The 24,098-nt window shown below is 38.3% G+C and overlaps 1 protein-coding gene across 1 annotated transcript in view; it reads left to right on the forward strand.

The window, feature by feature from the left end:
• LOC106749443 (hemicentin-1-like) overlaps positions 1–24,098 on the forward strand; it is a 410,426-nt gene that overhangs the window by 252,296 nt on the left and 134,032 nt on the right. The window contains exon 3 of the mRNA XM_014628886.1: positions 5,910–6,118. Within this exon, the coding sequence (XP_014484372.1) occupies positions 5,910–6,118 (209 nt within the window). The remainder of the gene's footprint in view (positions 1–5,909; positions 6,119–24,098) is intronic.

The raw sequence follows: 24,098 nt of genomic DNA on the forward strand, positions 1-24,098 counted from the left end.
GATACTGATACTTATTAACTTCTTCTTTGAACCTTAAATTCTACAGATTTAATTTTAATGCTGCTTTTGAACAATTATATTGACGTTAACACGACGTTATTTTAACAGCGAAAATGGAAATTTCCATCATTAGGATTAAAATAGGAATAAATTATATTATTAGAATTGAGATAAAGAATCTATTTTGCTATTTTGACTCCTATTGTGTTTTAAAATTAAAGGTTTAACACATACTGAAAGGAAGATTTGATAACAATTACCAAACATTTAATTAAATAACTTCAACTAAATGATTTGGTTATAGCAAACAAATTATTTAGATGGTATATGTAATTAAGTGATTTAATTATTATAATTAAACTATTTAGTTTAAATTATTTAACCTATTTAATTAAAATTAAATTATTTAAATTATTTAATTAGATTATTTAACTTTATGTTTTGGTAATTGTTACCAAATCCTTCTTTCAAAGTAGGAATGTAGGAAAGTGTACATACTTAGATGACTTATAGACTAGTAAATACATGCTTTAACGATACAACACTTGTTAACTTCTCTAACTTTAATTTCTCTCTTCAGTCTGCAGACTTAATTTTATTACTACTTTGATGCCATATAAATGCTCTTGATATTTCGATTATTTAATTCGTACTAACATTCAAAACAGAGCGCGAGCGTGGCATGGTAGACAGCGCACCAGTCTACTATGCTTAAAGGCCCCGGGTTCGATCCCCGGCAGAACCAGAAAAATTTTTATACGCTCGTAGCTCCTCTTCGGTGATCCTGCAAACAACGAAGAGTAATCACATGCCAAAGAAAACTTCTCTCCAACTGCCGTTCGGAACCGGCGTTAAACTGTAGGTCCCATATGCATGTGTACAATCTGGGTGCGCACCACATGCATATGTAAAGAGAGAGAAGTCCACTATGTTCCACTAGGAAATTGAAGGAAATGATGAACATTCAAAACAACTTATTTTGATGCTAAAAACTGCGAAAATGGAAATTTAAGACATCATCATGTTTAAAATAGGAGTAAATTGTATCGTTAAAATTGAATCCATCTTGCTATCTTAGTTCCTACTATGTCACAGAATTAAAAGTTCACTCTAGAGCCAAAATTTCGATTCGAGGGTCGCTCCAAAGAATTATAATCTAACCCTACGACTGTATATCTATTAAAACGCCCCATCCATCTATTAAAGCTTTGACGAGAGACAGCACATGCGTATGGGTAAAAATTAGAATTAATCTCTGCAGTGTGGTCAGCGAGTGCAACTTAATATTCACGCCTTAATTTCGTACAGATTTAATTTATTGTCAAAGTAAAATACAGTAGTCTCTGTTCGCTGTTAAGGATCGCGGCGGAATACCTCGTCCTTAGGCTATTATCTCCTTATATTCGGTCGGCCGCTATCGCCTCCCGATTGGTCGGCTAGAACTCATTAAGACAAAGCTGTAAAAAACCAAACGACGTGCAAAGTAAGGTAGTAAAGATTCTTGATTCTTTCAGTTCTTGACTTTATAAAAGGGCGGTTGCTTGGTTGGTAATGATCTTGCGCTGGCCGTGGTTTAATAGAAAAGATTCCACATCGAGAGCGGCACGATACGTTTTATTGGAAGAATGATTATAAATTTATTACAATAATGGGCAAGCCGCGGAGATGGTCAAAGAGCTTGCTGATTGTTTGTATCTAACTAGCTGATTGTTTGTATCTAACTATCCTTATGTGACTGACTATAACCGGCTTCTCTCTATGTGTCTCGTAGACTCTTTCGGTACCTGCTCCTTATATATTCCCCTCGTCGCTGTTCTAGAAGCGTCGCTATTTTCTAAGTATTTTGATCTTAAGGTGCGGAAACATATATCAACAGCAGGCGAGAACGTCTTCTATTGTGTTACGTGGAGACTGTCAGGAATAAATAATCTTATAAGATTTCTTACAAAGCAAACGCCGGATCTTATCCGCTGTTATCTCTATATGTTTTTATGGCTTGGCTCGAGGCCGTCGCTGCTCATTGTCGTATAGGCAGTATCACATAGAGATAAAAGATACCGCCTAAGAGAAGTTTGAATTTCTTCTCTATCGATTTATATACATGTATATGTATGTGTATATGTATATGCATGTGTATATGTATATGTCGTGCACGATGTTTTAGGCCATATGTTACGTAACAGTCTCGCAGAATATAATGATATGCCGTCACGATGAAAACACGACAAGGTTCGGTATCTCGGGCAATTCCGTTTGGATTAGTAAAGTCATAGACATTCGGCATCCTTCGAGGAACGCATCGTCCTCGATCTTTACGAGCGAATTCGACAGTGACGTTGGCTCACGTTGCCAAGTCAACGAGTTCACTGAAATGAAAAACAATACGCATATCGGTGTCACATTATGCAAATCATTAGGTCCCAATTAATGGCGAAAGAGAACGCGCTCGCCGTGAAACGAAATCAATTATAGCAGTATAATTATTACAATTTGATAGCGTTCACGGCTTGAAATAATGATTGCCCGTGGTAACGATCGGTGGAGGAACTTTAATTATGTGCCAATTACATCGGTCGGCGATTCAATCAGCCGCGATAACGCGAATGTGCGCGCGCACCATAGAGAGAGGGAAAGAAAGAAAAAAAGAGCGAGCGAGACAGAGAGAGAGAGAGAGACTACAAGTGATTTAAACTATACATATATATATATATATATATATATATATATATATATATATATATATATATATATATATATATATATATATATATATATATATATATATATATATATATATATATATATATATATATATATATATATATATATATATATATATATATATATATATATATATATATATATATATATATATATATATATATATATATATATATATATATATATATATATATATATATATATATATATATATATATATATATATATATATATATATATATATATATATATATATATATATATATATATATATATATATATATATATATATATATATATATATATATATATATATATATATATATATATATATATATATATATATATATATATATATATATATATATATATATATATATATATATATATATATATATATATATATATATATATATATATATATATATATATATATATATATATATATATATATATATATATATATATATAGTGGCGAAATCCTTTGTGGATTTTAATTTATTCCTTCACGTCGGGCGCTGATGGATTCATCTGTGACCACCGGCGTACGGTCGTGACACGGAACGACGCTGATGCACATTAATCGAAATAACCGCGATAATGACGCCGTTAAAATCGCCGAGTGAAATCGTCGGGCGCAGCGATTCGTCGCGAGTTTTTAAAATCGTATCAGATCACTCCATCGACCATTGACGAGTGTAGCACGTGCCGTTCGCGTTACGGCTGATGGTCCGCCGTTTCGGAGTCGATAGCCGCCGAAATGTCGTTTCCACAGTTCACGATTTTTTCGCCGATCCGTCGGAGAGGTCAGAATTTCGATATCCGCCACCGGAGACGTCGACTGCGGACGACGTGCGCGGGATGATATTACTTTTCCGTTAACTCGTGTCTCCGCTATCAAAGAATAATCTCGTTAACCTCGCGATAGTTTATTTATTCACAACGACGGCTCTCCGACCGATGTAAAAATTAATTTTAAAACTCACCTCGCGCGTACAACTTGAATTATTTATTCGAGATGAAAATATATACGGAAGAAGGCGCTCTCTTCTCTGTCTCTCTCTCTCTCTCTCTCTCTCTCTGTCTTTTAAAAGTATACACGATTTGCATATTATACAGTGTCCTGCTCAGATTTATGGATTTTTATCTTTTCAATCTGACATATCTGGTAGATACACTAAAGCTTCGAATAATCTACTTGCTACTCCGCAGTACTACTTGCTATATCGTACTAAAATCGAATAATTTATTACTTCTGCAGCTTTATTGTGCTCTTTACTTGCTGATATTCGTACTGCAGGTTCACTGAAGGCATTTTAAGATTTATTTGATCTATGCTTGCTTTTTCAGCTATATAAAAACTAATTGCACTCATAAGTACTATTGTTTATTCTAGTTCACTTTATACAGTCAATATATGTTTAAAATCTTGCTTTTAAATTAAGTCACTCATTTTTTTACTTACACTTTTTTGTATTTATTTATAATTTCTTATTTATGTATAGTTACATTTATCTGCTTATCTATGAACTATTTTGCAAATCAATGTCCGAAATTATGTACTGCTTATGATTAAGCCTCGAACCTGAACTTTGAAGAGTTTTGTTCTTGACCGCAGAATAAATAATGCTTTGTCTGCCTGTTTGTCTCTTTTCTTAAAAATAAATAAATTTATCAATCTATCTATCTGTCTTTTAAAAATAATGACACAATTGGCTTTGATGTCGCATTGTCCGCCGGTTGGCATCGTCGAAATAATTCGCAACATTCGCGACTATTATGCGAGCGCCAGCGACGCTCGGTTAAATCGAATTATCAGATGATGCGCATGAATCGTCGTCGATATTATCAAATTCGGCGGGAATCTATTTTCAGCGCGGTCCAAGGAATCCGTCGTTAAAAATGTAACATGATGAAAATAGGACATTCGTATAGATAAATGTACGTGAAACGATCCTTCTGTTCCTTTCTTCATCGCTTTTCTCCCTTTTGTCTGTACAATAAACGAGCCTCCGGCGCCTTTATAAAACTTGTTACATCGCTTTAAATACCTCTCTTGTATCGATTTAAATGGCTCTCACATTAAGGCTCGTCTGTGAGGAAAAAGTCTCGCAACAAAAACTTTGTTATATGACAAGATCGGAGAGCGAGGGAGAGAGAGAGAGAGAGTTAAGTTTTCAGGTCGGCGTAAAAGCGACGACGATGACGACACGGTGTCGGTGCGGCTTGCGAAGAAAATTTCTGTTTTACAGAAATTGTAAAATAATCGGTTTTGCGTGTCCGGTGTCGCTCGTGTTGCAACGTTTCGGCTTTATAACAATAATCCTCCATATTTTATTTACCATAAAATTATCCGCACGATAATTCAGCGCGCCGCACTTCCCAGGCAGAGATGTTTTAATTTGCGTGCTTATTATTGCGCTTGACACGTGTGTATCGGAAAGTGCGAGTGCGCGCTCGCATTCACTTTAATTTATACCATTTCGTTTGACCGGGAATTTGCATAACCGGACAACCGATTGCATTCGTAAAATATTCCCGTTTAGTTTATATAACGCAAACGCGTCTTGTATGTTGCGTGATCCACATTTTTTTTCAGCAATATCGCGAAAGTGCGCGCAAGCACATTAGGCAAATATATATCCATTGCGTTCGACAAATGTCATTTTATTTTGCGCTTTCAGATATCCCAGCGAGATTTGGCTCTTCGAATCGTGCAAAGCGCGAATTATCATATTATTATCGTCATTATCAGTTATTAAATCAATTTACATGTGTATTTCAATATTTAATGCATTAAAATTTCTATAATTTTTATAATTTATTATATTATATGATGTTAATCCCGTGTTTAAGCTTTCTTTCCGGACTATCTATAAAAACAGCCCCAAAAGAGAGAAAGAGAGAGAGGGAGGGGATTTGTTTTAATAATTTTATATGAAAATAATTTTAATATACGGTGTGTCGCGCGTTATTACAAGTTTTATTAGGAGACTTGCAGGGACGAGCAGGGAGCGCAAATCCATTAGGAGCGCGTTCATTATTATTCGCGGATAGATTATGCGTCATTCGGGCAAGAGGTTGATGTGAAGCGATAGTTCGTATAACCTACATTCTGTTCGATTATTAATTACACTCGACCTTTCGAACCCCGTCGCCTTCTTATCGCTTTATCCTTTCTGTCGCAGTGTCGACGCCAGGGACCGGGACTTCGGTATTGCCGAGAGATGGTCGGACGACACCGTGTTCTCGAATCGGGCTTATTTCATGCCGGACAAACAACCAGCGGAGCTGGGGGTCGATCACATCAGGGAGGAGGACGCGGGTATCTACAGGTGCCGCGTCGACTTCCAGATCGGCCAGACGAGAAACTCCAAAGTCAATTTGACCGTGATCGGTAAGTTTGTTCGATAAGTGAATTTTACGGAGCGCGCGGGATCATTTCAGCCGGGTCTCCCCCGCCCGTTCTCACACTGTCCTCGCAGTGCATCCGCGCGGTTAACGTCGCGCCAAACGACGTGCTCGTTCGACAACACATTTGCGAAACCGATACAATTATCGGACGGATTTGAGGGATTTTCGAAACGGGCACGTGCAGCTGACTTCTCTCCATCGCATACAAAATACACAAAAAAAAGAAAAAGGGAAGAAAATGTTTGATGTATATTTGTGACTTGTGTAAATGTGACATTGGCGTAGTGAATGAATTACAATTGGGAAATTATTTTTGTAGTAGGGCAGAGGGATGTAAAATAACGACGTTAAGGTAAATTGCACAGATAAAATAAAAATATTATTTATTAAACGGAAAATATAACTTGTGACAGAAACTTAAGGAAAATCATTTCTAGACAAAAACAGGAATAAAAACAATTATTTATAATTATGTAATTTTTTAAGTAGAATTATATAATAAATTTTATAATAATTTTAAAATAATATTGTACGATAAACTTTACAATAATAATTTAATTTTTAAATAATTTAATTATTAAATAAAATTTTAAAACAAAATAAAGCGCATCATTTTTCTCGCACATGATATTCATCATTTAGCCTATGGTCGTTATATTTATTTAGTTATTAAAAAATAATTTTATAATGAATAAAAATTGATAATACGTTATTATATGCATTTTTAGATATATTATACAGTAGTTTTATAGAGAAAATAAAAATATTTACTACAATTGTGTAATTCTTTATAAAAAATATAAAATTACATATGAATATATTCCACATATATTTCTTATTATATTATTTATTGTTGTTGACAGATTGAAGTTAAACTACAACAGATTATAATTAATATATTAACAGATATACAACAGATTATAATTAATATATTAACAGCCTTTAATAAATTAGGCACCGACTTGTTATTTGTTATTAGCTTAGAAAAATTATCAAATTGTCAACTTATTTGCCTACTAAATGTTATTATAGTATTATTGATAATAACCTTATATGCATATTATTAAACTTTTTGTTAAAACAACAAGAAGACATGTAAAGAAAAAAGTTTAGTTAAATTTACTTTACAATGAACAAACCAAACGCGAATTAATTAAAAGAAATTTCTAATGATTAGAACCAAATTTGGTTCATAAAAAACATGAATGCAATGTCTTTTAAGCAAAACTCGTTTGGTCTGTTTATTGTCAGGTAAATTTATCCAAATTTTTCTTCCGTGTATTAGTAATTTTTTCCCCTCAATCCCCTCAGCCGAGGGTCATGAGAATTCCGCGTATTGGTCTCGAGATCTTTTTGATTTTATGATTATTAATGAGACGAACGAAATCCAGAAAAATCTTTTTCCACTCTTTGCGAAATCGTGTTCTTTCGTTGTTGCGTGGAGGATGATTTCGCTGAAACCGCAGCGCGGAGCGAGTTCTCTTCTTAGTTAACGATTCAATTAGATTCGATCAGTGATCCTGCATTGCACGCGGAAATGGTTTCGCTTAAGTTACACGCTCCCGTGTGCGATTGCGGCGTTTTTGTAACGTTGTATTTCGGATACGTGCAGCAGTCACATTTACAGTGAATGATAATGTAAATTTCCAAAATGGAAATTGGCCACTTTTTGTAACTTCATTCTTCGTCCGTCTGTGTGTGTGTTTTGTGTGTGTTGTGCGTATGTGTGCGTGTGGGTACGATAAACATTGATGTTTTGCGCTCAAGACCGATCGATAGTGAATTAGCTCGACGATTTCACTTCTTGAACTCGCATCGTTGTTATCCGCAGCGCGCGATACTAAAAAGTTTCGATTTAAACGCTTCATTTTTACCACCGGCTAAGGCATGAGGAAGCGTTCGGTACGGTCGCGTTCCAAGTAACCGAGGCTAATTGTAAACTTTGTCGGAGCTTCCATCCGCCTAATTACGTCTTTCATTAATACCCAATTAGCCGTGCTCGAGCGGAACGGCCACTTGACGTGTATTGCGATTATGCTAAAAATGACACGAAAGTTTTGCGGGCTTCGCGTAAGTGCCGCCTTGAAGTTACGTGTCTTCACTGCAGATCCCTCCCTTCTCTTGCGCACGCGCGCGCAACTTCGCTATTACTGAAACCCGTTGTAAAGTATTGCGAGTGCTTAAGGCGAGAGGAAGAGAGCTGCGAAAATCAACTTGAGACTTGGTGATTGTCGGAAAGTACTTTTATTGGAATTAAATCCCTTTGATGCTCGCTAAAATGGGACAAGTGTCGCGCGATCAACAGATAACCGTTTGTCGTCGCGCGCGCGTGCAAAATTCATAATTATCGGTAAATAGTTACTATGGATCGATGAAACATAATTATTTATAATTATTGTGCGCATGTGCCTTTGCAACTAATTGTCGAGAATTGTATCATTTGTGGACAAAGTAATGCGTATATTAATTTTTCTTGTCTTAGGAACTCTATACGAGACGGATTCATTCCAATCTAACATACGACGATCCTATCATCGAATATGTTTACCTCGCGGAATGTCTGGATAAAGTCCGTATAAGAAAACGAGATATAAGTGTGTGTGTGTGTGTGTCTAAGAAGTCACCCTGCCAAGTTAGATCGAGAAAACTCGAGCGTGAATGCTAATTAGCGCGCCCTTCTGAAACTTATTTTGCCCGATGGTGGATTTAACATTGTACCTTTCCTCGGACCGCGTCGCCCCATTGCCGTCATTGTGCCGACGTGACAAGCATTTTCAGCGTGCCGACGAAAGAATCGCAAAACGATAATTAAGCAAGCTAATAAATTTGAAATAATGTAAACGGCGAGCCGAGCCGAGCACATAATGTCGAAGGAGAGGAGGAAAAAGAGGACGAAAAGAAGAGAGAAGAAAGAAAAAAGATATATATACGCCTGTGTGTGTATAAAGAGAGAGAGAGAGAGAGAGACAGAGAGAGAAAGCGCGAAAGAGAAGAGAAGATGGAGGCTCGGGAGAGAAAAAAGAATCCAATTAACAATTCTGTTGAAAAGTTATGGAAACGCCAACGGGCGAGCGTGCGTCGCCTCGGGATTCGCCGCCGTTGGCCGGCATGCGCCAAGGAATTTTTCCCGCGGGGTAATTAGCTCCCCCCCGACGTGCTCTCTCGACCCGCCGACATTTCGCACGTCCCTGCACCGAGCAGCCGTGCTTACTCGTAGACACTCCCGGCCGTTGGTAAACCTTTTCCAGATGAACGCCAATTAACGTGCCTCATACTCCCCTTACCCATCCCCGCCGCAACGCCTTTCGCCGGCGAAATTGCACATCGCTCTCTCGCCGGTCCCATTTTTCCGCAAACGGGATGTACAGGGTGTACCACACTGGCGAATAAATGCTCTTTTCGTCGCTGCGTTGCTGAGCTTCGTTCGTTCGTAAAGTGGCAACGCAGCACCGAGAATGATCCTTTCGCCGAGGATTTAACACTGACGCGGTTTCCCGTTGCGTCTCAACGCACATCGAACGTCCGGGCGTTGCAAGTTTTTCCGTCGCGTCAACGTGAAATTCACATTCGCGTCGGAAGACTGTGAATAGAGGAAAAGCATCACAAAATTGATACAGGTATGGTAAACCGACATATCCATATTTCTTGAGTTGTAAAGTATTGAACTTTGTCAGATAGTGCGTGAATTTTGTCCAATATATACAATAGTTGGAGCTGAAGTGGCAGTTTCTGTTTGCAAGTGCATTTAATTGTGTTATTAGTGTCGTTTGACTTCCATTATGTATTGACGTTTTGTCGGGCATTTGTTTCGTGAAAATTAAATAAATCGGCAATAAATAACTTATTTGATAATGTTATTTTAAATTTGAAACTTTTTAAATTACTATCGATCCTGTGCCAATTTCTATCCTTTGTCACCGATCGAGCAAAAAAGTTAGGGTTAGGTTGTTCCGTGAACCCAGATACACAGTACAAAATTTTGTGTTAAAAACGGTCCACTGAAATTTTATATTACTTTAACGCGGAGAATGTGTTAAAAAGTATACAAATATACGAGCTAATGGTTAGCTAGTACTATTAGCTAGTAGCGATGTAAAAACCCAACTTTCCTATGTCATGACTAGATAATTACTAGATTCACTTTCTACTCGGGGTATTTTGATAGAAAGGTGTTTCTAGCATTTTTTGCACCCATGCGTATAAATTATGATTTTGCATCTTCAACAAGGCTTCAGAACCCAGAAACAAAATGGCACATCGCATTTCGGTGCTTTTCCTCAACATGAATGTCGACTTCCGATGTCCTTCAATATCGCGAGATTCATTGCATTTCCCACCGTTGATAATGTTCTTCCGGCGTGAACACACACACTGGTGACGGGGCATCCCGTACGTGCACGATCGCGATCGTCGGCACGCTACGACGGGTAGGAGAACGACTGTTCGCGACATGGGCGAGAACGGGCGATGCCCTGGCGTTAAACGTCGCGCCCGAGGAATTTAAATCGCACTCCTTTACGGGCCCGTTCGCGTTCCATCGCGTATTTGCGCGTCGCAGCCGTCAAAGATGGGCGCGCAGGAGCGTGTGCACCGAACAGGCGAGGATGCGCGGGGTGCGGGATGCACTCGAATCAGATGCACTGTGTGTCGCGACAATGTCGGGGAGAGAAGGTTAGTGGATGTGAGGGTGCGAAGAGGACGCGAGAGCCGTTGTGACTCGGTCGTTGGTAGAGCGCGAATTTATCCGCCATTTGTTCCTTTTTTTCTTTCTTTTTAAATCGGCACCTTTTGTATTCGGAGATACACAGGCAGAAAATAGGTAGGTCGGCCGGTCGATCGAACGGAACGCGATACGTTATCGGCTGACCGAATTAACCTTTGACTCTAATGCCATTGCGTCACGTTACGTGCGCGCTAATATCAAACGCAGAAAAATAGTGCAAAAATATCGCCTCTTTGTCGGAGACACGCGCGTACGACCGTCGTATTTGAAAGATTAGCAGTCGCGTTTGTAAACGATGAAACGTTTGAACGAGCGGAAGATTTTCGAAAAAATTTCATTGGCTTTGAGGAACGAGCGTAATCAGATTTAACCCCGTGGTAGATTGACGCAGTAGGGCGAGTCGCGCGTTTCTCTCTTGTGTATCGTAGAAAGTGGATATTCCGTCCGGCGGGCACAGCATTGTTTTCGAAGAAAGAGCTCGACGTCACCGCCATCCGTAAATATCCCGCTCGTCATATTTTCCGTCAAGGATTACCGCGTCCTGCGGCCCTCCCCTCTTTCCTCATACCACCATCACGACGACAGCTGCCCGAGTTAGTGTATCGAGGAACTTTGTGTTTGACAGTGGTTTCCAACGGGCGGAGAAAAAATAAAAGGAATAAGGGAGGGTGAAAAGTTTCGTACGGTCGACGGGCACCAGAACCTTTGCCCCGAAGTTAGAGCTTTGGTAAACGAGGGCATTTATCGTACCAAGACGGTGCTCCCTTTCGGGTCGAGCGAGAAATACAAGGTATTCCAGTTCCGAAAGTATAGAATGTAATTCGATAAATTTTCCGCGAGATGCTGCCGGTTTCAAAGCGGCATACCTCGCAATTTCTGTCTGCCAATATTGACATTTCAGTGCGAATAACCGCGCGTGCTCACGCAGCGGGCCGACATAAATTGTGTATATTCTGCAATTTTGCAAAGTAATGACGATGTTATCGGAAATGTACGCGTTCGCAAATATTTTATCGCATATTTTTCCATAATCACTGAATTAATATATGTATGTATGCACACACGCACGCACGCACACACACACACGCGCGCGCGCGCGCACGCGCGTGAATGCGCGCACGCGCGTGAATGCGCAGATATACTTTACGTTATCAATTATTAAATATGCGCCCGTGTAATAGCGTTCGAGCATATAATTTGATTACCGCGCGCTGAATGTGAGTTAAAAAAGGTTCGCTCGTTTCCACCGTTCGTTCCACCACTCGTTTATTTCCGGACAGGGAACGTCACTTACAAGATAATACAGATTACAAACAATTTCGCATGCGCTCGGGTGCGTGTGCGAAAAATTTTACGCTGCAATAAAAAAAGAAGAATGGCCCGAATATAGTCGCAAACTGGTACTTAGGAGCCGGCCTTGCTCCGGCGTACACCTATCAGTTCTCGTTTAAGCAGATATTATATCATGCTTTAGGGTTTCATAAAATACGGGCGAAGGGAAGATAAGGTGGGTTCGCCCGAGTAACCAACGGGGAACCAGAAATCGGTGCAAAAACTCCGAAGAAATGGCGGCTCTCTTCGCATTAAGACTTCCTCGGAGTCGAGCTATAGAAAACGAGCGCATTTATCTTCTCGCGGACCGCTTGTTTCTTTAAAGTAAGAAAAGAGAACGGAACGGAAAAAGCCGGAGCGTACTTTTTTCTTCCTGGGGGTAGAGAGAGGGAGAGAAAGAGAGATAAGAAGAGACGTAAACGTGTAACATGTCTCTCTCTTCGACGCGTTCCGTTCGCAACATGCCGTTCGCCGCTTCGCGAGTCGCGCTCGTGAACGCAACTTCGTAATCGTCATTATCGAAATTTCGCGTACAAACAAACAGCCCCTCTCCTTCGCCCGACTTCGTCATAGAAAATGCGACGCAATTCCGCTGCGAGTGTTTCCGTGGTATTTGCGACTGCGGCTGCATCCAAACATCACATCTGCACTCAGAGAGAGAGAGAGAGACATCGTCTGCACTCGACGACGGTGTCTCTCCGCATTATCTGATATCGTTGAGTCACGGAAACTCCATTTCCTACGCGACAATCGACGCGCGTTTAACAATAAACAAGATTGGCGGAGAGAGGTCGACAAGGGAGCGGGGGAGGGGGATGCTGTTTGCCGCGCTGCCAAGGAAAATATTTCGTTTCAGATGCGACGCGCGTATGTGTAACCTCGCGGCTCTCCGGCCGCCTCGCTGCATTATGATTAATGCACGCCAAGCGAGCCGTTTAAGAATTTGCTTTGTGCCCGCGTGTTCATTAACGAGCAGTTTATCTCGCCGCGAGAGATGTGCAACCTCGTCATGGTTAGACCGCGAAATGCTCGCACACGCTCGTGCACGGCAAACGGGATGGTCTGGGAGTTTTATTCGACACGGAGCGAATGCGCTCTTTCTCTCTTTCGTGCAAATTACTCGAGTCGAACCGGGTCGTTTTATATATGTGTATATATTTCATGTACATCGCGTGCACGTACACGTAAAATACATTGTTATTCGTCCCCTGAGTAGCTCCGGGACAGTTAAAATGACACTTGAATGTGCGTCTGGCCGTGCTTAGACTATCGCACGATCGAATAATTTCGTCAGACAAATGGTTGAACCGCGCGGCGCGACAAAAAATCGTCTCCCCGCGAACAATTGGTATTTAGACTTGCTCATTGTTGGAACTTCCGGGAGATAGGGGCATTCGTTTCGCCATGCCATTGTCGGTACCGAAAAGGAGAAAAGGGGGAAAGATATGTAGGATAAAGGGAAGTAAGATGACGGTCTTAAGGTTTGCCGAATTTTCATTTTCGTAGTGACGTAAAAATAATGATCAATTTTTTTTCGGTGCAACTAAAACCTTGCCTGTCACCTGCATAAGCTAAAAAATTTATAAATAAATTAGAATTTTGTTCAATTTAAATTTTTTAGGGACATATTAACTTCGTTATCTTGTCCCCATATGTGAGTAAGATGACGAAAGTTAAAAATAAATTTTTCATACATATAAAAATTAATCTTCACAAAAGTTTTATATTATTTTGTTATTATAATAACTGTGATAAAAATATAAATAAGATAAGATACAATTAAAAATATTATTTATGAATAAAAAATTTGATTTGTGGCAATGTAACTTGAAGAAAATAAAATCTACATAAGGATAAAAATAAAAATATTTACCTATAATTATATAATTTTGTAATAAAATAAAATGTATGAATGGGTCATTACCGGTACATAATATTCATCCATGATATCGTCTTACTCCATAGTTACTACTAAAAGAAAAATATAGTTACTTTTGAGGGCAACAATATCCTTTTTTCATTTTAATTACAAAAATAGTCAAGAGAACTATTATTCTAGTAAGTGTTACTATAATGTCAATGATAATAACCTTACATGCGTGTTGCTATGTTTGTATTTAAAATAAAAAAAATATATTATTGTTGCCGAAAATAACTATAACTTTTTCTCAATATGTATTTATCCAATTAAAAAAATATTTTAATATGCGAAATGAAAAGTAATAATACGTTATTAAATATACGTTTTCAAATACTATACAATAGTTTTATAGAGAGAAAGAGAAAATATTTATTATAATTATGTAATTTTCTTTATGAAGAAATACCACAAAATCATATACACATATAAGTGTATCTAAAAATATATTTCTTATTATATTATTCACTATCGTTGGCAAACTGAAGTTAAACTTTAACAGAATATTTATTATTATTAAGAGCCACGAACGACTTGGGCACCGTCCTATTATTTGTTATTAACTTACTAATAAATCTACTTTTTTGTTATTCTTTGAATTTATTACAACTTAGTACACTTGTAGAATAGTCAAATATAATAGACACAGTATATTTTTATATCGACAATAGTGCAATTTTAAGAACGAAAACAAGCTCTTGTATTTATAAGCACAAATAATTTAACTCGTTGCATTTAAGCTCGGTATTAGATCGGAGCTAATTGGCTAAAAGGATAAATTGGTTAATTGATTATTTTTGCTATTTTCTAACAGATTATGGAATCGAGTAAGTAGAGATTTCAAACATATCAAAGATGGTTATAAAATCCCTGTTTGCTCGATTCTGTAATCTGTTAGAAAACAACAGAAATAATCAATTAGTTAACTTACTCCTTCAGCTAATCAGCTTTGGCCCCTCCTATTCGTGTTTATAAATACAAAAAATAATTTTCACCCTTAAAATTGCTAATATAAAAAAATATAAGTTTATCACTTTTCTTTACTTTTTACTACTCTATATAAGTGTATTGAGTTTCAATAATTTCGGCGAATAACACAAAGGTAGGTTTACTAGTTAGAAAAATTAGCAAATCATCATCTTATTCACTTTGTCATCTTATCCTCCTTTCTTCTAGAACGTGCTCTCTTATTTTGAAAGAAATGAATGGTAGAAGGGAGACGAGAAGAGGAGGCGAGGGAAAGGTGGAGGCCAAATATCTTGGCAAATTTTTCAGTGCGGAGGGACAGGGGAATGGAAGGAAGAGGAGTTCGCACGCTCCATGTGGGATATCCGTCACGGTCTCCGCTCGCAGAATGTTGGTGTGTCGATTTCATCGGTGTTCGACTTCCAATATCGAAGCAACAGTGTGACCAATTCTTCTCCTCTTGGTTACGTAAACCAGTGCAGTATCGAATTCGGCGCAAAACAACAGACGTAATGTCGGATCGACAGCAGTCGATACGACGCGATACGGCAACACTCAAGTCTCGTGTAAATCCGTTATAAGTTCACTCGGCCACAGGCGCGTTCTTAGGACCCCCTGTCGGTTTATTGGAAACCATAGGTCAGTTGGGGAGGAAAGAAAGAGGAAGAGAAGAAAAGAAAAAACAGAGAAGGAGAGAGAAAGAGAGAGAGAGAGAGAGAAGAAAAAAAGGCGTCGAACGTGTTAGTCTTCAGGAAGTTATATTTACTTCCTTTTCGATGAGCAGATGAAATTACGGCGGGCCGCAGGAAAAATAAAAATCGGTCGAGCGCGGAAACATAAACCGTTCGGGGAATGGGAGAGGGGGCAGGGGCAGGTAGCAAGAAACATTCTATCCCGCGAAATTGAAGTCATATCCGGCGGGAGATCTTTCGAAGAAATAATATCTTAAAAGTTCAAACAGAGCGAGCGCCTAGAGAGCGAGAAAAAGAGAGAGAGAGGGAAGTACCGCATCTGGCACGCTGCGCGATAAAGAGATAATACATCGCAATCAGTTACGGTCGGCCTCAAAATTAGGATCAATTTCAGCGCGCGCGCGTACGATCATCGTTCCCTTTATAATCCCGTAAATTTTCCACGGAAATAATTATTCTCAACATTATCTCGCTCGTTCCGACCACGCGTTCTTTCGCCTCCTCTCCTCCCTCCCCCCTCCTCCTCCTAATCTCCCGCTTTCTAATAAATGCGCCGCCAGTAAAATCCGAAAACGTATATATATATCGGGCTCTGTAATGATCGGGATAAAAATTAACCGCGACGATAACCGTAAAAGCGAAACTAAAGTAATAATAATAAAGCGGATTAAGGCTCTTTCTCCTTCTCCTCCTGCTCCTGCTCTTTCCAGCTGATCCGACATTCTCGACACAGCTCGTATCTCAGTTAATTCTCTTATAATTTCTTTTCATACGTATATACACAATGCTCCCATCAAGGGAAGAGTGCTGGATTTCGGGATCGCGTTGGATAAGCGATTATAAGCGGGAAAAGATTCGCGTGAAATATCGAATATTCCAGAAATTTTCCCAGATACAGAATATATCCCGATAAAAATATCCAAACTTATCCTAAAATAGGTTATCACACTACGATACTAATTAGCCCAGCAAATACCAAGCAATATTAACATCACGTTAATGTTATAATTTCCCACTTAACTCAAATGTAACTGTTATGTACACTATGTGTTATATTACAATGTGTTTTGGTGAGAAGAACACCAAAAGTTTGACAATAATTCAGAGCTTGGGTCCATATTTCAAAAGGGACTGTAAGGTGAAGTGAGGTGAAGTGATCAACGAGAAGCTAAAAATGCGTTAATCGGAGCAAATGTGGCGGACATTATCACGTGTGTAACATCGAGGAAAAGCTCGAAATGTCGAGCGCGTCGGTTAGTATCGGTTTTCAGCGAAATTTGGTAAAAGTGGTTGTGAGGCATATACGTTTCGTTCGAGAAAATATTCGACGACTCGTAGTTAGACGTACGTATGCGTCGTTGCTACAAAACTCCTTGTTGGATCAAAACTGTACGGTCGTGCGAAGCAATTAGATCCCAAGAAATTTTCTATGCGGGACATTTTATAAAATGTTCAGTATCAAGTTTCGATGTGCCTTTTTCCTTGCCTCTTTAGTTTAGTTTGTAAAGGTTTCCAAAGGTAATTTCAAAAGTTCCTAAAAGTAATTCTATTAGAAGAAGGTAAAGAGCTTTTTTGTAAAAAGAAGGCTTACGTTTCGATAAGAGTGATAACGCGAGAAATGCCATGACAACGATCGGCGTACCGGTGGTGCGCGGGGTTAATTCCACGTGCGATTACGTTGGGAAATTAAGATTCGCATCAGCGTGCAAGTGCGCTCAAACGCTTATTCGAGCACTTAACATCGTCGAAGCGGCGCAAGATCGCTCGGAAGTTGAAGACCTTGCGTTCACCGTTGTTGCGAAGGCCTGGCGGATTCCTCTCGGGACAGCCCTCGCGCGCGCCGTATAATCTTCGAAGAACAGGAAACCCTCCTTATACCACTGAATACGTTCGATTTGCTCGTGCCGAAGTTACGAATCTACCCGGAGGAGGGGGACGAAGTTTTCAGTATCCGTCGATGCGCCCACCCGCGCATCCGGATTGTTCTCCCGCAAGGTAATTGATCTGGATTTTCCCGCTCGCGCCTTTCCCGCGAACTTTTAATAGTATTTTACTTCTAAGCACCCCGTACCCTCTCATACCTTCGCGAGGAGGCGACTGACGCCTCGGCCGAATGGGATTCCACCGATCTGACTCGGCGAGTAGCCTGATCTCTTTGTTTCTTCCTTTCCCTTCCTCTGCCTTACATTGGAAAATTAAGATTCGCATTCCCTTTCTCACAGTCTCCAGAGGAAAAGGCAAGTTCCATGTTCGAGCAAGAATTTCGGCAATTCTTGCTTATCCGTTCGTGCCGCAAATGCAACTTTAATGTCGCAGATTTGCGGCGAGTGGATCGTTACCGGCGATGCGGCGGCATCGCGCTTTCCCAAGATGTCTTTACCACCGCGAATATTTCACCTCGCTGAGCGCCTCGCATCTCTCTCTCTCTCTCTCTTTCTCTCGCTCGGTTTCAGCTCTCCAGCGATATACGTATAAAAGGCGGCGGCCGAGAGATGCTCCCGCGAAGTGCCTTTATTAAAGCTCCGAAGGCGCGTGTGTTCCACGCAGGTATCAGGGAGGCGGCGTGCGTGCGCGGCCAAGAGAGTCGTGCTCTTTTGTGAGGCGTACGATGGCCAGCTTGTGGCGCGTAAAGTGCGTGAGGTTCTCACATTTCGTTGTTACTTTAAGATGAGATTACGATGCTCTCCCTTCCGTCGCGCCTGAGTATCCGGTATCTTTCACCGTTACCTTCGGATCTGCAATGCGAATGAATTCAAACGGAACGCCTGAGATGGATCTCAAGACCGCGAGTGCGCGCACATAAATTTTACGGTGACGGCGAGCGAGGCCGAAGTTGCTAAGCCCGAGAGATGCGAAACTCTCAAGGTTACTCCCTGCACACGCATATGCGTGCACCTCGCGTGGAAATCATTTTCTCCTCCCTTTCCCTCTTTTTTTTATTATCGTTACATCGCACATGAGTCAAGCGCACGAAGAGCGAAGGAATTTGTGGACGAAACCTGAGCTTCCGCTCGCATGGCCTGAATTCGAGTTCTGTTCCCCCTCCCTTCCCCTCGGTCGGCCCCGAAATGCTTCGAGGCGATATATAAGTAGCCTTTTCCCGGCGCCTGTCCGTGTATATATAGATATATACGCTGGCAAAAAACCATAAAGCAGACCATAGTTAATCTCCCGTTAGCGAAATTTAATAGCGGAAGTTTAATTAGATCCACTGTGAATATCGCGAATCTAAGGACTTTGACGGAGCGCGCTCTTTCAAGATGTAAATTAGACGAGGGACCCTTATTTCTCCCAAATAACAATAAGTCTTTCCTCTGCATAAATTTACCGTGAGAATTAATTAGCAAACGCCTTCGCACGGAGCGCTAAAAGGTCGCGCGAGTTATTTCAAATTAAAAACCATTGTTCGTAAATAGCAGCCTCGCAGTATTATTAAGTTCTCGCTGGGAGAGAACATCCTGATTAACAACATGCACTCATAGACCAAGCGGTCTTTTTACAGAGTGAAGCTGGAAGTAGCGGTATGAAAAAGAATGAGAAAACCGTTTTGATTCTGCTGCTTTCTTACTTTAGCTCACAGTGACTGTCGAGAATCGTCATATTTGTTCTAAAGCTGTCAAGTATTAAGGGAGAATGAAATTATTCTGATCAGTGGGAAATGCCGGTCACTTCTGTATTTCTATTGCAGTCAGTACGAATTGAATTCTGTAAGTTTCCGTCCTCAGACAAAACACCGTCATCTTAATATTGTTCATACTGAATTATTCGTCGTTTTCGGATGTAAGAATGGTTGCTAAAGAAGCGTGCAGTCGGTACATTTATTCATGCTAAATTATTGCACTATTTTCTGCAATGTCATTTGAACTTTCTAATATACAGTAGGAGTATTGGTCCTGAATTCAGAATTGATGAATCGTTACAACATGTTTAATCTATTTGTGAAAACAACATTCAACAAAACGTCTCGTTGTTATATAAATGTTTGTGTTTATCACTTTGCTTCAAACTGCCAACTTCCAGCTTCACTTGCTGCTATAGCAGAGGTATACGAACACTCAAAGAAATAACTTAGTGATAGCAGTTAAATCTCATTAGCTAGTTGAACTTTACCGTCATTACTAAAAGTTGGCTGTTAGAAGTAAAATGCATTTGCTGCGAGATATAACAATGACTGCGTTCCGATATTCATTGCCAGTACTGAAGATCTATATTTCATGTTACGTATATTGTAAATTTTTAGTACCGGCAGAGTAAATATCGGAACACAACTTTTATTAACTGCAATTATTAACATGAATAGCTAATGTTCTTTAGTTCTCTCTCTCTCTCTCTCTCTCTCTCTCTCTCTCTCTGGTTATACCATTTATAGAATATGAAATATACTTATATAAATCGACGAATTGGTATAATATAATACCTAAAATGGTATAGTATAATACCTAAAATGATTAACTCACGATCCAGAGGTTCTCGGATTCGAGTCCATCAATACTTAAGCATGTTTTTCAAATATAGCATTACATCAAGTAAAAATATTTTAAGTAAAATTAACATCTACTTTTAACACGTTTAACGCTTTTAACACGTTAACTGCAGCACACTGAGATATAGATAACGCGAAAGTTTCGCCGAAAACCGCGTATACTCGTATTTATTGGAAAGATTATGGCGAGATATTGGCTCTTGACAGTCGCTCTAAGGTAAAGTAAGCAAGTAACAGAATCAAAAACAACTCCTTTACCACAGACATCTATAGAACAACCAGATTACTAACTCGGCCGAAATACATAGCCTCAGAACATATGTCCTATAAATAGATTATGGTTTGAATTACTTGATAAGGTAGAATTTTATTAAGTTCTATATGGATACTAATAGTACGAAACATCGCGTGAAAAACATATAAACGAACACGAACATAAATTTTGGCTCCACAGGACTCATATTCAATTTTAGTGTAGCAGTTAATATGTTAAAGACTTCTTTTAAAAAATAGCAATACATTTTTGGTCGGGAATGAAAATAAGATTTTACTATTTTGCGACTTAGCTAATACTTTTCGCACTGCCTAAATTCAAATAGTTAATAAATTTAACTATGATAGCGATGACATTAACTATCCTTATTTCGAAGATACATTTTAACTATGATAGCTAAATTTTAGCTCCTATGGCTAATTCTTTTTCTGAGTGAATGCTAGATACATGTACAATCGGCGTCATGTATGTTACATCATTCTTTAGATTGAAGCTTTTTACTATTAAAGAAACTATTAAAGAAAAGAAATGAGAAAATTTACTAATAAAAAGGAAATTTTTTCAATTTTAATAAACCGTTGGTTTGTATACAATTGTGAACGTATTTTTTAAAAATAAGCAATTTGTTTATTTGTTTGACGAAAATAATTCTTCTATTAAATGAAATTACTTACCAAATGTAAACAATATTTTTTGCAGTGCAATCAACATTTATTAAAATATAAAAGAATTAAAATAAAAGAATTCTGGCTCTGTTAGATTGATAAATTTAAATTATAGGATCATGTGAAAAGCCAAGCACGGTCGAAACAGTGCTGTAAAAAAAAATATTTATTGCTATGTAACAACAGCTTTTTCATTCTTTTTAATTAGTTTCTATATTTACTGTGCCTTTTTTTATTGCATTGTTTTTAGACTTTATCAACAATTTTTCCTGAAATCTTCCCAATTATATGTTATTTAATTGATTTCATTTTTATTGTATTTGAAAAATTCCACTTACCACTTGCAAAATTCCACTTGCCACTTACCGGTCCGAATTCAGAACTTGTGTATCTAAAGTCACCATATTTCGAATGGAACCATTTCCCCTTAATTAACTAATATATTTCTTATTGTCTATGTTCGTTCCCAAACTTTACCTGGACTTCTATTTATATTTTATAACAGAAATAATATTAATACATAAGTGAATGAAATGTTTTAATGAAAAAATTAAAATGTTATTAAGAACATTAAGGAGAAAAATGGAGTAGCACTTTCAAATATACGTTCTCCAAAATGTAATAAATTATATTGAACTATATTGAATATATATTGAAAAAATATTTACTATTTTCAAGTATATCATTTCTAATTTTTGATAATTTGAAATCATGGATTTAAACAAATATTTATTAAAACGTCTTTTTTTAATGCAATCTTCAGATTTGAAATTTAATAAATTTATTTATTAAATTTTAGTAAATATTAACTGGAATACAGTGCGTCAGAATTAGATTGAAATAAACATAAAATAAATTCATATTTTAATTTTCGTACTTCGATTTATTGTAATCAAATAAAAAAAAATTTATATTTAGCAATGAAGATTTATATATAAAACATTATTTACTGAATTACATTTTAGTAAAATACATTTATTAAAATATACAATATATAATAAAACATAAAATAATAGATATTAAAATTTAAAATATAAAATCTATTTATTAAAATTAAAACATTTTTTCTCAATGTTGAATTACTTGTGCGATTTTCAACTTTATGTGTAAGATTGACAATCGTTTAACTTTTCGTCTAGGAAATGGCACGGCATACATGACATCGACTGTGCATATGTCGTTGGCCCGATCTTTTAATTCGCGCGGAACGATAGATTCGTACCACTGACTTCGCTTGATACTCCGACGCGAGATCGTTTTACGCTCATCGTCGCGCGGAGCAAACAGGTCGCAGGCAGGTATATAGCGCGCGCTATTTATCAAATTTATCGTTACCAAACGTCGCGGCTGGCACGCTATTTGCGATATTAAATCATTATAACATAGTGCGCGCGCGAGTGAGGAGAAAGAGGCGCGAGAAGTACAGTACGCGATCGTGGAAAGGAGAAGGAGGAGGAGGCATTGATCCATTTCTGAAATTGAAAACTGTCAGCGCACACCTGCGCACGTACATGCGTGCAGGACGACACGTGGGGCGGCAAATACGCGAACAGAGGCGCAATCAAGTTTTTAGTCTCCGGCGTTTGTCGGCCGCCGTGTTGTAAACAGGCCCGTAAATACGCTGCGTCCCGGTGGAGCGGGACGGAAAATGTAACGCCGGTGACAAAACGGTCGGGCGAAGTTAATTGTCGCGGCGCTTGCATTAAATGCCTGTTGATTTTTACGGAATCGAACGTTATGATGGAAGCGCCGAGCTCGCGTGAGAAATTGCCGACGGGCTCACGTGTCGAGAGAGCCGCGCACCGTTCGCCGTCATAAGTCTCCCGGAATTTACCCAACTTCGAGTCCGTCCATTCCCCTCATTTCTTTGCAACGTTTGTTACTCCGGAATATTAGCTTTTTGCGCGTCGCTCGCCCGATTGTCCGTCTGATAAATCGACTCGCTCAAAACTAAAAACTAAAACAATATAATTCCACCAAAAAAAGCAGTTGACCTTCATGTGACTTTAGTGCCTCCACATAGAAAAAAATTAGATAACAAGAATAGAGCTCCTTCAAAATCATTTAATTTCCGTCTAAACATTTTTTTATAAAATTGATATTTATCGCGTTATTTCAGAAGACAATTTCAAAAATGACTCATCTAGCATATAATTTTTATATTGCATATTTATATAGTCGATGCATATAACAAAAATATTAACTGAAACAGTTTATCAATTTTAATTATAATTATTTTTAAATTTTAACTGATAATTATTTTGGATATAATATTAGAGTAAAAATTTTTAATTATAATTTACTCTAATTTTAAAATTTTTAATTATAATTTGCTCTAATATTCTATTTGAAATATAATTATCATATTTCAGATTTATAATTATTATAATTTATAATTTTAAATTACACTTTACCGTAATATTTTCAGAAATAATTATGATTTAAAGTTTAAAAATAATTATCATTTAAAATTTAATTAAATTTTAAATTACAACTATAATTCACTTTTATATTCTAACCAGAAATTATATTTTCTATCATATGATCCTTTCTATTCTCCCTTCTTCCTTTTCGATTTATTTGAATCACAATCGAAATTGCCTTTTTTTATCGCAGATTTATTTTCAAAACATATATATCTTAAAAGAAGAAACGCGTGCATTGTACGGCGATAACAATTGCGATCAAAATTAATATCAAGAATCGATTGTCCTCCCACCTTTCATTGGAAATGCAGCAATCTCAACTTCTGAATTGCAATTTATCGCACGTCGCTACGACTTTTCTACGCAGAGGCGGGGACCAAGGCCCGGCGACAATGTTGCGTAATGCTCCTTTTAAGTGGAGCGCGCTGCTGATCTCTATGAAATTGAAAAAACTTTGGCTCTGCGAGGAACTCCTTGGGGGGGG

This window comes from Dinoponera quadriceps, unplaced genomic scaffold, assembly GCF_001313825.1.
Source record: "Dinoponera quadriceps isolate SergipeBrazil2010 unplaced genomic scaffold, ASM131382v1 scaffold3736, whole genome shotgun sequence".
Lineage (NCBI taxonomy): Eukaryota > Metazoa > Arthropoda > Insecta > Hymenoptera > Formicidae > Dinoponera > Dinoponera quadriceps.